The sequence below is a fragment of the Hyla sarda genome, chromosome 6, assembly GCF_029499605.1.
Source record: "Hyla sarda isolate aHylSar1 chromosome 6, aHylSar1.hap1, whole genome shotgun sequence".
In the NCBI taxonomy this organism is placed as follows: Eukaryota; Metazoa; Chordata; class Amphibia; order Anura; family Hylidae; genus Hyla; species Hyla sarda.
Genome location: NC_079194.1, coordinates 280769530 through 280783512, shown reverse-complemented (window position 1 = coordinate 280783512; position 13983 = coordinate 280769530). Strand labels below are relative to the sequence as shown.

Here is a 13983-nt window from a genome sequence, read left to right as displayed (position 1 = left end):
GGTGTCTGTACCTCACACTGAGGTGACAGTATCCACTAATGTAGTAGTGTTGTTACCAGCGTGATTTGTTTATAGTTGTGTACCTGTCAGAATTCCATTGCATTTATATGTCCTCCCCATTCTGTAATCCCTGTTCAGACAGTACTTAAGTTACGCAGCAAAGTTGTCTGCAGAGAAAAGTGTACCCGATAATGTATGAACCATGAATAGCTAAGTGTTAAAATATCTGTTCAAATTTTCATGTTTTACTACTTGTTTTGACTTCTAAATTAAGATAAATGCCACCAAATGGACATATTGGGGAAGATTTAACAAAACCTGTGCAGAGGCAAAATTGCCCATAGCAACCAATCAGCTTACTACTTTCATTCTTAACAAAGCCTCTGAAAAATGAAAGAAGCAATCTGATTGGTTGCTATGGGCAACTGGGCAATTTTCCTTTCCCCAGGTTTTGATAAATCTCCCCCATTATGAGCAAACAGGGCTTAAAATGGTGACTATAATGGTTCTCCTAAGACCCAAAGGTACCCAAGTGACTTATTGTATCTTGAAGCATCTTCATAGATGTAATGTATAACATGCTGTCTGCCGCCAACTACTACAGGAATAAGAACTTTCTAAAGACTGAGGAGGAGATTTATCAAAACCTGTGCAAAGGAAAAGTTGTCTGGTTGCCCATAGCAACCAATCAGATTGCTTTTTATTTTGCACAGGCCTTGTCAAAAATATAAAAAGCAAATATAAGGGCAACTGGGCAACTTTTTCCTCTGCACAGACTTTGATAAATCTCCCCCCTATGTTCTCATTATATTCAGTGAACGCAGCAAACTTCTATGCTCCCTCTTGGAAGCTAAGGGTTACCCCACAGACGTGTGTGTGTGTGTGTGTGTGTGTGTGTTTAAAAAAAATAAAATAAACACAACTTAAAGGGGTGTTCCAGGCGAAAACTTTTTTTTATATATCAACTGGCTCCGGAAAGTTAAACAGATTTGTAAATTACTTCTATTAAAAAATCTTAATCCTTCCAATAGTTATTAGCTTCTGAAGTTGAGTTGCTGTTTTCTGTCTAACTGCTTTCTGATGACTCACGTCCCGAGAGCTGTCCAGCTCCTATGGGGATATTCTCCCATCATGCACAGCTCCCGTGACGTGACATCATCATTGAGCAGTTAAACAGAAAACTTCAGAAGCTAATAACTATTGGAAGGATTAAGAATTTTTAATAGAAGTAATTTACAAATCCGTTTAACTTTCTGGAGCCAGTTGATATATAATAAAAAGTTTTTGCCTGGAATACTCCTTTAACATGTTGTTTTCTGATTGGGCAACCAAAGATATTACTTGGCTCCACCATTTTTAAAATGAGGAACCAAAGGCCTCTAAATGAAACCTAGATGTTTGGTCTCACACAGTAATGTTTTAATGACTATAGCTTTCTTTTGGGCAACTTTAGTGCACCTTGTGATACATTGATTTCATGTCATGTCTTGAGAAAATGTATGTTTGTTATTTATTTATTTTCCCTTCTTTGCTCTTTATGCATTGTGTTTCCTCAAACCACCCACAGGCAGAAGGTTGTCGAAGGAAGCCTCACACATCCATTTGCGTTAACGCTGGCAGGAGATACATTGTATTGGACTGACTGGCAGACTCGCTCCATCCATGCCTGCAACAAGCGTACAGGAGAAAAAAGAAGGGAAATTCTTAACGCGCTTTACTCTCCTATGGACATACAAGTGTTCAGTCAGGAACGGCAGCCACATTGTGAGTTTCTATTCTCTTGCCAACAATGTTTGTGACTTTTTAGTGTGAAGTGTAATGTCACAATAAAACCAGAATTCTGGGTCTTCAGTCTATGAAGCTTGCAGTAAATACTACATACATTTTTGGGCTATGCTAAGTTAGACATTGTTTAATCTGGGTTCTGAATGACGTGAACGTCTTTTTGTTGAGGTGCCTCTATTAGAGATGCTGTATGGGGCTGGTTTAGATCTTCAGGTAAAAGCTAAAACAAAGTAAGAAATGACGTGTTTCAATGCTGAACTGCCTTCATCATGGTTCATTTTTGAGATTAGGAATATGTACGGATAAAGAACTGGAAAAAAAGATCAGGCAATTTTTAATTTAAATAGAATAGAAATGGCTGGATTTAAAAAATGACGAAGCAAATGATGGTGCGATGGCAAACTCAACTTTTTAGTGTTGCGCTGCAGGCACAACACTGTGATGCGCATGAATGAGTGTATACACTCAGGTGGAATCCTTGTGGTAGCCTTGCGTCCTATTCCCGGTCATCTGTGATGTCAGTCAGTCAATCTGTAGTATGGAGAAGAATTCGGAATCTTCCCCCTTGCTGGTTCGGATCGCAGTTCGGCGCCTTAAGGTAGCTGCCTGTCACAAATGCACGGAGGGCAGCAGAGGTATATCCAAACAGATTTTATATGTATATTAAAGGAATAAACTCATAAAAGGACAGCGTGTTTCGCTAGGAACCCCTTGCTTCGTCAGGTCTCCAGAGGGCAGCAGAGGTATATCCAAATGGATTTTATTGGTATATTAATGGCATAAAAGGACAACGAGTTTCGCAAGGAATCCCTTGTTCGTCAGGAGACCTGACGAAGCAAGGGGTTCCTAGCGAAACACATTGTCCTTTTATGAGTTTATCCCTTTAATATACAAATAAAATCTGTTTGGATATACCTCTGCTGCCCTCCGTGCATTTGTGACAGGCAGCTACCTTGAGGCGCCGAACTGCGATCCGAACCAGCAAGGGGGAAGATTCCGAATTCCTCTCCATACTACAGGTTCATTTTCAAATTTAAGAAGTCTTTTGTAATCTTAATTAACCACTATTATATGATCACCCTTACATGTCATGAGCTTGTACAATAAGCTTTACAAGGATCACACTGGTGATCACCACCTACCAGAGACAGATCTGCATGTATACAGTCAAGTGTCAAGCGTCGTCTACCATGTGATATCAGATATGTTGGGTTTTCAGATCACCCATGTTTAAGGAACACTTCCTGCTCACTAGCTTGGAACATCATTGGAGCCTATCAAATCCACACAGACTTTTTAACGTTTTCCTAATGTTTCCTATCGACTGTTTGGATCCACTGACCTAGATCCCATGTTCTAGTCAACTTTAGCCTGTGGTAACATGCAGTATTTTGACGGTTTCTTCATATTTAATACTTGTTTACATGTCAAAAAAAGGAACAAAAACCTTTTCTACTTCTATATTTAATTCTATTAACCTGACTGAAAAAAGGCTGGTATTTGGCATTCAGAAAAAAAATGGGGCAGTAAAATTAAGTGTAAATCTATTTACTTTATTTTTATTTTATAACCTCTTTAAAGGACAATTTCATCCCAAAGAATGACTTGCTCTCAAAATTTCAACAATTTTCAAACCAGTCAAACATCTGAGAAAAAAGTTTCAAAAACAGAAGAGTTTCATAATTTACTTGCCTAAAAAATGAACAATATAATACAGTATTTTTTTTTATATAGATTGTTTTTTGAATCATGGGGGGGGAAAAAAACCAAAAAAAAAACCTTTATAAGAGATGTAGCTGTAAATATCTTCCCCAGCAAGTAGATAATGATGAAACGTTACTTGAAATGCATTTTAAAACACAAATAGTGTGAAACCATGCAACCAAGTGAAAATCTTCTTCATTCGGCTCTAATGTTCTTGTCTGTTTTTTATTTATTTTTAGTCCAAACGTCATGTGATAACAATAATGGAGGATGCTCTCATCTCTGCCTATTGTCACCAAGAGACCCATTTTACAGCTGTGCCTGTCCGACTGGGGTACAGCTGATGGAAGATGGGAAATCCTGCAAAATAGGTAAAATACTAGAGTATATTCTATGTTTTCCCATCTCACTACAGGAATGTAAATCACTTAGCGTATCCCAATTTTCAGCAATAAATCTGTCATATTACACGACTGCTATTGAATCGGATTATTCTTGTATTTCATACTTGCTATACTCTATTATAGTCAGTGGGTGGATTTATTACCAACAATTAATGCCTTACCCCCACAAGCTTGCTAAAAGTGGTCCTTTATGTAATTGTGCATACGATATTCTATTAGAATTTTACTTGACTGTATACTGGGGGACAAATCGCCAAGTTGCTTAGTCTTAGTTTTTAGTTTTATTTCTAACGTCTACATAAACATTTACGGTATAACTTATTTTTTTTGTTTACTTAAATATGTTCATTATTTTTGTTTAAATATATACATTAAATATAAAATTATACTTTGTAAATACAGATTAGCCATAATAGCAACCCCCACTGCTGAAATTATGTTTTTTTTTAGAGTGGAGGTTGTTAAAGAGGGGAATATCTCTTTGCAGCAGGTGAATAGTCAGTTCTTGACATCACGCAAGAAAAATCGGGGAAATACAGGAATCAGAACCACTTTTACAGGCCTAATTGTAATGACTAGATGACAAGGTCAGAACCTCTCCAAAACGTAGATCTTGTTGCGTGTTCCCGGTATGTAGTGATAAGTACCTTCTAAATGTGGTGCAAGGAAGGATTATTATTGAACCTCTGAAAGGGATATTGGGTACTCAAGACTCTGATGTGCATGGCATACAAAGGAAAGCCTGTTGGGTCAAACAAAGCCCCTACTCTATCACAACATATGGTTAGAAAGTTGTCTTTCTACACCGCAAGCTGTAATTTTCTATGTGTTCTAACTGGTCGGAATGCCCATTGTGACCCATGTCAATTTTCTATGGGCAATTGAGCATCAGACCATGGAGCAATAGAAATAGATATCCTGGTGTAATGAATCATGTTTTCTTTTACATTATGTGAATGGCCAGGTGTGTGTGTGTGTGTATGTGTGTATTGCTTACCTAAAATATTATTTGGAAAGAATACAAGATGGCAGCGGTGATGCTTTATCAGGAAACTGTCTTGGTATTCACGTGGAGATTACTTATACGTAGATCTTATTACAGACTGCGTTTACCTTTTTCATGCCAAATTGTATTGATGGTGGCAAGTGGCCTCTTTTAGATGGATAATTGTCGAACTGCAAAAATTGTTCAGGGATGGTTGGATGACCATGAAAAATAGTTTGCGTGGTCTTACTCACCAAATTTCTCAGATCCTAAATCCTTTTAAACGTTCATGAACTGGAAAAAGAAATCTGATCCTTGGTAGCCCCAACTTAAAGGAGTGGCATCCCTCGTCCCAATGCTGCTGTCTGCTGGTTATCATTGTTGTTATTAAAGAGTCACTGTTCTTTTATCCACCGGTGAGTGCCATCTTCATTGTTGTTTGCTGGATATAATGGTGGTCCTTCGGATGGAGCACCCCGGTTCACTGTAACTGTATCAAGTGTTCGTTACAGCTGTTTCATATGAAGCAAGAGTATCAAGGGGCTGTGCCGAATGCTTTGCCTATTGCATCTTGGATTCAATGTTTTGGCTTATCGGGTATGATTTGTAAGTTTTAATATTATTGGATACAAACAGTATATGTACAGGATTTTAAAATACAGTATGGGCATAAATATTTATCAGTAAAGTACTGTCTCTTCTAGGTACAACAAAACTACACTTTACCATTCTCAGTTTAACTTGCACATAAAGTCTGGCCCTAAATGCAAGAAATGGGTCAACACCTCCGTAGTAAATTTTATCTGATTTGGAGGAACATTTCTATAGAATCTACATAGTAATCCTTTTCTAATATAGAACAGGGAAGTGTCTATTTTTAAGCAGTGTCTAAGAAGATAGCCCGATCGAGGAATAGTTGTTTGCTGTGATTTATGTGATTCCTCTTATATTTTTTAAGGCTTCTCTTGCTTTTTAGGGATCTGTTTAAGTTCTAGGCATTTGATACCTTTTTTTGTCTGCAGCCTCAATGCACGAAATGGCTTTGTAATCTGACACATTATATGGGTATACATAAAGATGCCCGCAACTGAAACAACCCCCCCCCCTTCCTCCTGCATCTAAATTCCCCTTTCCTCCTGTAGGTCGAAGGTCAGAGGATGACATGAACCCATTAATATACATGTCTACGAGCAGTAAACATTTGCTTTAGAAATCAAACAACTAATTTCTATGCCACGTCCACCGAGACTTCTTGATCAAGGCCATGGACAGCTCATTTACAAATGAACAGCTCCGTTGTGCAATGGAAATGGTTTGCAGTCATTTGTCAGTCTGTATAATTGCTCCAAAGCGGTGCTTTTTTTTTTTTCTTCTTAACTTCCATAGTTGTCCGTAGCTACCCCCTTAGAATTTACGGGCACAGGCAAACTTGTCAGAGTGGAGGTTTTTGTCTAGGAAAAATTTATGCATACCTTCTGTGAAGCAAATGCCTTTTTCTCCTTTGTTTTTTAAATCTTTAAATTGGGGAGTGGAGTGACATTTTAAAAGAAAGCTTAACTTTAGTTTACAGGCTGTACTTTTCTCACAGTCCCCTGGTAACATTCATTATGTCCCTGGAGCATCAGACCAACCCTATGAGAACTGCTGTATTCCTATACAGACTTCTCAAGTCAATGCGCTCATTTCTACAGCAAGCATGCCACTTATTTACACTGCTGCAAAAAAAAAAAATTGGTCCACATTTATTTTTTTCTTTCGTTTTACAAAAACATTGAACCTAGCCCTAGTTCTACATATTGCTTAATATTTTTGAGGAGCTCAACTCCAAGACTTCAAACAATTAATGTTGTTGTTTTTTTGTTTTGTTTTTTTGTTTTGTTTTTTTGTTACGTTCAACCACTCAGTTCTCCAGCTCTGTAAAAACTATGGAAATCTTTATTTCACTGACAAGATTTTGGATGTCATACTTCCTTATTCATGGCCTTGTAACAATCCCTGTTGTGCATATGTGGTTGGCATAAGGCAATAATAGAAATGGATACTTTGCAATACCTTTCATCTGCACAGATTTCGAGGTTGTGAATATAAGATGAGGGTTGTAGTGGCATGTGTGATGCAACCCTATATTTAGATGTATAGTCCCACAAACCCCTACTTCAATTAAGCTGTAATCTGTACAAATTCCCCAGCAAAATAACTAACTTCTGGTGCAGATCCAATACAGAATTTTTGACTTGACTGTAGACTGTAACTATTGTCCATTGTCTGTGCATGCTTCAGGGGTCTTCACAGGGGTGTGCCATGATGAGCTGTGCAAGGATCCCCTCCATCACTTACGTTTCTTTGGGTATTTGGGTTCTTTGAGTCGCCACCATCGTTAAGGCAAACAGAAAGGAATCCCCAGATGTTAGTTTATTGCTGGTTAGTTAAGGTTCGGAAGAATAGTCACACATAGTCTTAGTTTGCAGTAGGGACCATCGGATTTACCTTAGTCCCTAATGCTACTGCTTGTGGTATCCCTGTAGCAGGACATGCTAGCAAGGTTGCAGCTTTGGTGCCTTTTTGCTGAAATGTTAATGCTGGAGCCGGAATCCATCCCCTGAAGGTGAGAGAGCTGCGGGATAGGTTGGGGGCCAGACTTCACTGAACTTGTGTTGAAGGATCCTGCCTCCCTTTCTCCCTGGGGATTGAGGTGCAGCTGGACAGACCTTGACCCTAATAGGGTGAAACGCTTAGAGATGTGACCTAATCCCTTATACTATGTTTGGCACTGTGCATTCAGAAAATCTATAAAGACACAGGAAAAAAAAACATCTGACCTAAGAGAGAGCAGTTAAAGGGGTATTCCAGGCAATATATATATATATATATTATATATATTATATATATTATATATATTATATATATTATATATATTATATATATTATATATATTATATATTATATATTATATATATTAATATATTTATATATTATATATATTATATATATTTATATATTATATATATTATATATTATATATATATTATATATATTATATATATATATATATATATATATATATATATATATATATAAATATAATATATATAATATATCTCAAATGGCTCCAGAAAGTTAAACAGATTTGTCAATTACTACTATTAAAAAAACTTAATCCTTTCAGTACTTATAAGCTTCTGAAGTTAAGGTTGTTCTTTTCTGTCTGCTCTCTGATGACACCTGTCTCGGGAAACGCCCAGTTTAGAAGAGGTTTGCTATGGGGATTTGCTTCTAAACTATGCGTTTCACGAGACAGGTCATCAGAGAGGACAGAAGAGAACAACCTTTACTTCAGAAGCTCATAAATACTGAAAGGATTAAGATTTTTTTTATAGAAGTAATTTACAAATCTGTTTAACTTTCTGGAGCCAGTTGATATATATAAAAAAGTTTTTGCCTGGAATACCCCTTTAACCTTAAAGGCTGTAGCCACCCGGACAGTGTTCAGAGTAGCAAAGGTTGACTCCGCTTATGTGTGCTACCACCTTCCTTCCACAAATAGGATTCTGTTAGGTATCTGATTGTTTTAACTAAGTGCTATACAACTTCCTAAAAAAAATACAGCCATACAGTTGTGTTCTAGTTCCCTGTGGAGCGGTAGTAGAATGGAGCAAGTGGTTAGGAGTGGCCCTTTAGAATTTTTCTTAAATTTTCTGTAGCTGCTGGTTTGTACATTTTGGATTTTGCATCATTTAGTGGCCAAGTGAGTACAGAGTTTCTTGTCATGTAGATCACAAAGCCTAATCTGTCTTTGGTATATCAAAGGTTTGCAAAGAGTTTGGATCTGTATTGTTGCTCGGGTGCTCTGAAGACCTGATGTCACGATCTTTAGAAAGCCACAATATCCTGTCACCTTCTGTGTGCTCCCCTATTTCTTGCTTTGGTTATGAGGGACACATCACTACCTGCCATTAAATCTTAAAGGAGATCTGTAGTGTAAAATTTTTTATAATCCCCTAAGCCCAGGCTGCAAAAAAAATAACAAAACAAACTTTAACTGTAATTCCGACGTTCCTCCGGTGCCAGTCTTCTTCCTGCCTCCTGGGGATGAGTCATACTGCACTCAGCGTATCACCAGCCGCAGCGATATCCCTCCTCGGCCGGTGCTAGAGCCTGGGCCCTGCCTTCTTACTGCTGCCCAGGCTCGTTACATAGAGACAAGGAAGTAAGCGCTCCATAGAATAATGTTGTTGGACCCAGGGGGCTAAATATATATATTGAACTGCTCACCCTGGGTGGTTGTGTAAGCACATACACTACAATGGGATAGTTTTGTAGAAAAAGGTCGTCTGCTGCCCTCCGGAGTATAAGTGGTAGTAGGTACTTGGCTTCAAAGGAACTCTGCTCACGGCGCTGATCGACCAGACAGGAAGATATGCTTAAAGGGTACCTCTCATCAAAAAAACTTTTGATATATTATAGATTTATGTATGCAGAATAACTTTACAATTGCATGTTATTAAAAAATATGCTTCTTTCTATTTAATTTTCCACTTTGAAGAAATGACCACTAGGGGTCTCCCTACCAGTCCTGGCAGCAAGCATTTCAGACTCATGCTGGAGTCCTAAACACTACGAGCTGCCAGTCGGCTTTGTTCACAAAGGAGAACACTCAGAGCTGCCAGCCTGCTTTGTTCACAGCCTGTTTAGCTGTGAACAAAGCAGGCTGGCAGCTCTGAGTGTTTAGGACTCCAGCATGAGTCAGAAATGCTTGCTGCCAGGACTGATCGGGAAAAATACAATAGAAAGATGCATATTTTTCATTAACATGATATTGGAAAGTTATTCAACATTCATTAATCTAAAATATATCAAAAGTTTATTTGATGAGAGGTACCCTTTAAAAGAGGATTATTTTGACCAAAATTGCATTCTGGTCAATAAATCCTTTTAAGCATATCTTCCTGTCTGGTCGATCAGCGCCGTGAGCCGGGTTCCTTTGAAGCCAAGTACCTACTACAGGCTCGTTACATGAGTGTGCTCAGCCTATCATTGGCCAAGGAGGGACATAGCTGTGGCTGGCGATACACTGAGTGCAGTATGACTCATCGTCCCCAGGAAGCAGGAAGAAGACCGGTATCGGGGGAATGTTGGAAGGTGAGTTTTTTATTTTATTTATTGATTTATTTTTGCAGCCCAGGCACAGAGGATTATGAAAAATTTACATTACAGATATCCTTTAATAGCACCCAAAACAATCCTATGGGCATCTCTTGTTATCGTTTGTCTTTCTATTCAGCCAATCTACAGTCTACAAGTGGCAGTACTATGGGCCTGTTCTTTGTCACTTCCCAGGCCTCCATAAACTGCATTGTGATGACTTATATGCAGGGGAATGTTCATCATAATGAATTCTCTGTAGGCCTGTATCTTTATTGTCATAGCAGTCCTGCTTGTAAAGGTAGTGATGCCAAGAATAATACAACATCTGCACGGAGAATCTATGTTCTCCCAGTGTTTGTGTGACTTTTCCTCAAGGTATTCCGGTTTCCTCCTCCACTCTTAAAACATACTGATTTGTGTTATTAATTACGGTGTTTAGATTATACATTATAGGTTATTTAGATTATACAGCACAATATGTTGGGCGCTATATAAGCAGTGAAAATAAATTGGGAAATTACTTGTGTAATCCAGCAGACTGCTAGCCCGATTTGTGTGAAGTCTGACCGAGTGGGTAGCTGTCCGTTCAGGTCCATTGATCGTCTCTGGTGTGTTGTTGGATTGTATGGATTCTTCAACATTTTGACCACTAGCTTCCACCGTGGGTTCAGTACAGTAGATGTTCAGAATGATTGCATCGGATGGATTTGGGATCACATTTCAAACACTTGGAATGCGTTTTGTAAACAGGCCCCAGGCGAATGTGTAGTGTCTGGGAATGTGCTTGACTTCCTTCCACCAGATTGATTGAGTGCTGCAAATAAAGAAAATAAAAACTTATCACCAGTGTTGAAACATAATCATCATCGTTTCTGCATTACGTCAGAACAGAATTCTGCTCATTATCTAAGGGATTTTCCGCATTCACATGAATTTGTTTTCTTCTGCAGTTTTTTACTATATATGGCCTTCTCTACTTTTTGCTTTGAGATACTGAGCTCTCCTACTGCGCTTAAGAGCATCTAAAAGAATTTGGCAAAATGGATCATCAAAAAGTACCTTTTTTTTTTTTTTTTTTTGTACACACTGATAACAAAAGTATTTGTTACTTTTACTTGTATGTGATGCTGGGGGGTGGTAAAATATTTTTTGGGGGGAGAGAATGGTCTAAACACAAAATCACTCTTGACATGCAGATTTAGTGGGCCCCACAAACACTGATAAATTTCAAACCTTTATATATTTTTTTTTTTTTTTGGGGGGGGAAGCTAGAAGATGTCAGATTTGAACTGTTAATTTTTGTTAAGCTGGATGGATTTTGAGGAGCCACAAGGAGTATGAATGATTCCACCACTAATATGGCAGACAGTGAACAGACAGCTAAGTAATCAGCTAAATTTGGTCAATCCTGTATAACCGTGGCTGAAAAATATTTCTCATTGCTGGCCATCTTGACACATTTTGTAAAATCTTTAAACTGTGGTTAGTCAAAATCTCCTAAATCAGCAATTTTGTCTATCCTTATGGACATTGGTAGCCTATCCAAAGAATAAGGCCATCATTTTCTTGATTTACACAGTGCTGTCATTTAGCAGCCGGTTTTACCCTGGTTTTATGGGGTATATTTGGTGCACAGTTTTTATCAGATGTCGTTTAAATTGTGTCACTTGCTGTAGAAGGCTTAAAAAAAAAAAAAAAAAAAAAAATAAAAAAAAAAAAAAAAAATAAAAATAAAAATATATATATATATATATATATATATATATATATATATATATATATATATATATATATATATATATATATATATATATATTATCCAATTAAGGATTTCAGTCCATATCATTCAGTAGTCAGGAATTTATCATGTTCGACTTATCATTTTGTCACATCCTTTGGCGCAACTGCGCTAACTGAGGCGCAAATCTACAACTGTCCTCAGTTGGCTTACAAACTGATTGTGGACAGCATTTTTAAAGTCTCTCAGAAAGTCGCGAAGGAAGCATCATGCAAAGTGGAGTACTGAAGAAGGAAATGTGATCAGCACCAGATTAATCGCATGCCCTGCGCCATGTAGTAAATTTAGTGCAGGTACACGTTTTCCACCACATGAATTAATGTAGTAAAGACGTTCACCTACACCACTTTTCATGAATAACCCTGTGGTATCCCAGTACAGGACCTTGTTCTGTCCCTTGTCTAAAGTCCCCTCAGCTAGAGTCCCTCCATTTATATAGGGCTCTCCTGCAGGGCTTGCCCTTGGTCGCCTTATGTAGTGTGTGTTTATATTTAATGTATAGAAAGTATATGTACAGAACCTTAGTGGTCACATGATGTACGGGTTGTGTATGTATAAAATGTTCAAGGACCTTAGAGGTCATGTGATGTACCCAGAGTTCACTGGGTTCAGGACATACAGGTTTGCCAACTAAGTAAAGGGCTGTAGCCACTAAAATCACTCTCTTGGTTCCGAATTATCAGGCAAGCATAACCGTCCCAGCAGAAATATCAACTCATCTAGGCCAAAGCCTGAAAGAACCTGCAGCCACTAAGCCGTGAGTTACTCATAGCTCCATCTATCAAATCCTGTGTGACTACTACCAGCTAAAGTATTCTGATTATTAGCTCATTGCTTCAACGTCCCAGCAAAACCTGTGAGGTACCTGTATCCCGGTTCACCCTTGAAAAGACTGTTATGTTAAAGACTGTTTCATAAAATCTGCAAGTAAAGTTTCTTCAGTTTACTCCTAAAATCTGCTGTGGACATTCCGTTATTTCTCCCTGCCGTTTGTGGGACGGTTGGCGGGAGGAACATTGCTATTGAGGAAACCTCACCCTGGCGTCACAACATTCAAGGGCTAATACCACCAGACCCTACACTACCACTGCAACACCCCAGTCACCGTTACTCTCCTGGTTCATCATACTCCCTTTTTAGTCTAACCCATATTATCATGAAGTCAGTCACCCCCCCCCCCCCCCCCCATACTCCAGCACAGTATAGGATGTGTTTATTATAAGTCACGCTGTTACTCATTCGCATGTAGATTTGTAGCTTTATTTTCTGTCACGTGTGCATTTGTTAGCAACATTTTTTTCCTATCCCGCTTTTTTTTTTTTTTTTTTTTTAACAGTAGTCTCAAGGATTGGTCATACATGCAATTCATTGTCTGGTATAAAATAAACTTGTAGTACCTAAGCTGGAACTAAGATATATAATTTATTTATTATTATTATTATTATTATTATTATTATTATTATTATTATTTCTTTTCTTTTTTTTGGGGGGGGGAGGGTGTGGAGGATAGATGTGGGAATGGATGAAAACACAGAACTTCTATTGTCTTAATGAAGATAATTACAGTATATTAATATAAGTGTTCATACATAGAAGAAATAAAGTGATGGGGGCACTCACAAGTGTTTCTTCCATCGGGACTTAATTCAGTGCATAACACTCGCTGGGATGCCAGGTAGAGATGTCATTCAGCTGAGACACCTGACCAGCGCGTGCCAGGAGCCATGATGGTTCATGGCTCCTGGCATGCGCTGGTGCCGGTGTCTTATTTTCCGATTTTATTTCCGTTTTTACACTTTTAGTACAAAATAAATGGCATTTGGGATGCAGCAACATAAAAATTACTCTTACATAAAACATAATAGAATTATTATTATTATTTTTTTTTTTTCCCCAATCAGTTGTTTGTTTTGAGACAGTGCAGTCATATGTGTCTGTTTATGAAGAAATAATTATATATAATTTTTATTTATTTTTTACTAAATGATATACACATGCCTACAATATCTGTATGTTATTTATTTGGCAGTCTGTTTTACCTGGCCTCTGTTAGGGCCAAAAGTTATGGGAGACTTGGGATAATTTCTTAGATGAGTTACCATGGCAGCCAGGGTACTGTGTCCTGTGGTCCTGTCGCAGGGTGCTGATGGTTTTTTCACCTT

At 38.0% G+C, this 13983-nt stretch overlaps 1 protein-coding gene across 5 annotated transcripts in view; it reads left to right on the top strand.

Annotated features, from left to right (window-relative positions):
* LOC130277129 (low-density lipoprotein receptor-related protein 5-like) overlaps nucleotides 1-13983 on the top strand; it is a 154610-nt gene that overhangs the window by 64051 nt on the left and 76576 nt on the right. For 4 of the 5 annotated variants that reach the window (XM_056527495.1, XM_056527496.1, XM_056527497.1 and 1 more), the window contains 2 exons: nucleotides 1568-1764; nucleotides 3729-3860. In XM_056527495.1, the coding sequence (XP_056383470.1) occupies nucleotides 1568-1764; nucleotides 3729-3860 (329 nt within the window). Of the gene's footprint in view, nucleotides 1-428; nucleotides 525-1567; nucleotides 1765-3728; nucleotides 3861-13983 lie in introns of those variants that run through there. The other variant, XM_056527499.1, reaches the window with a different exon arrangement.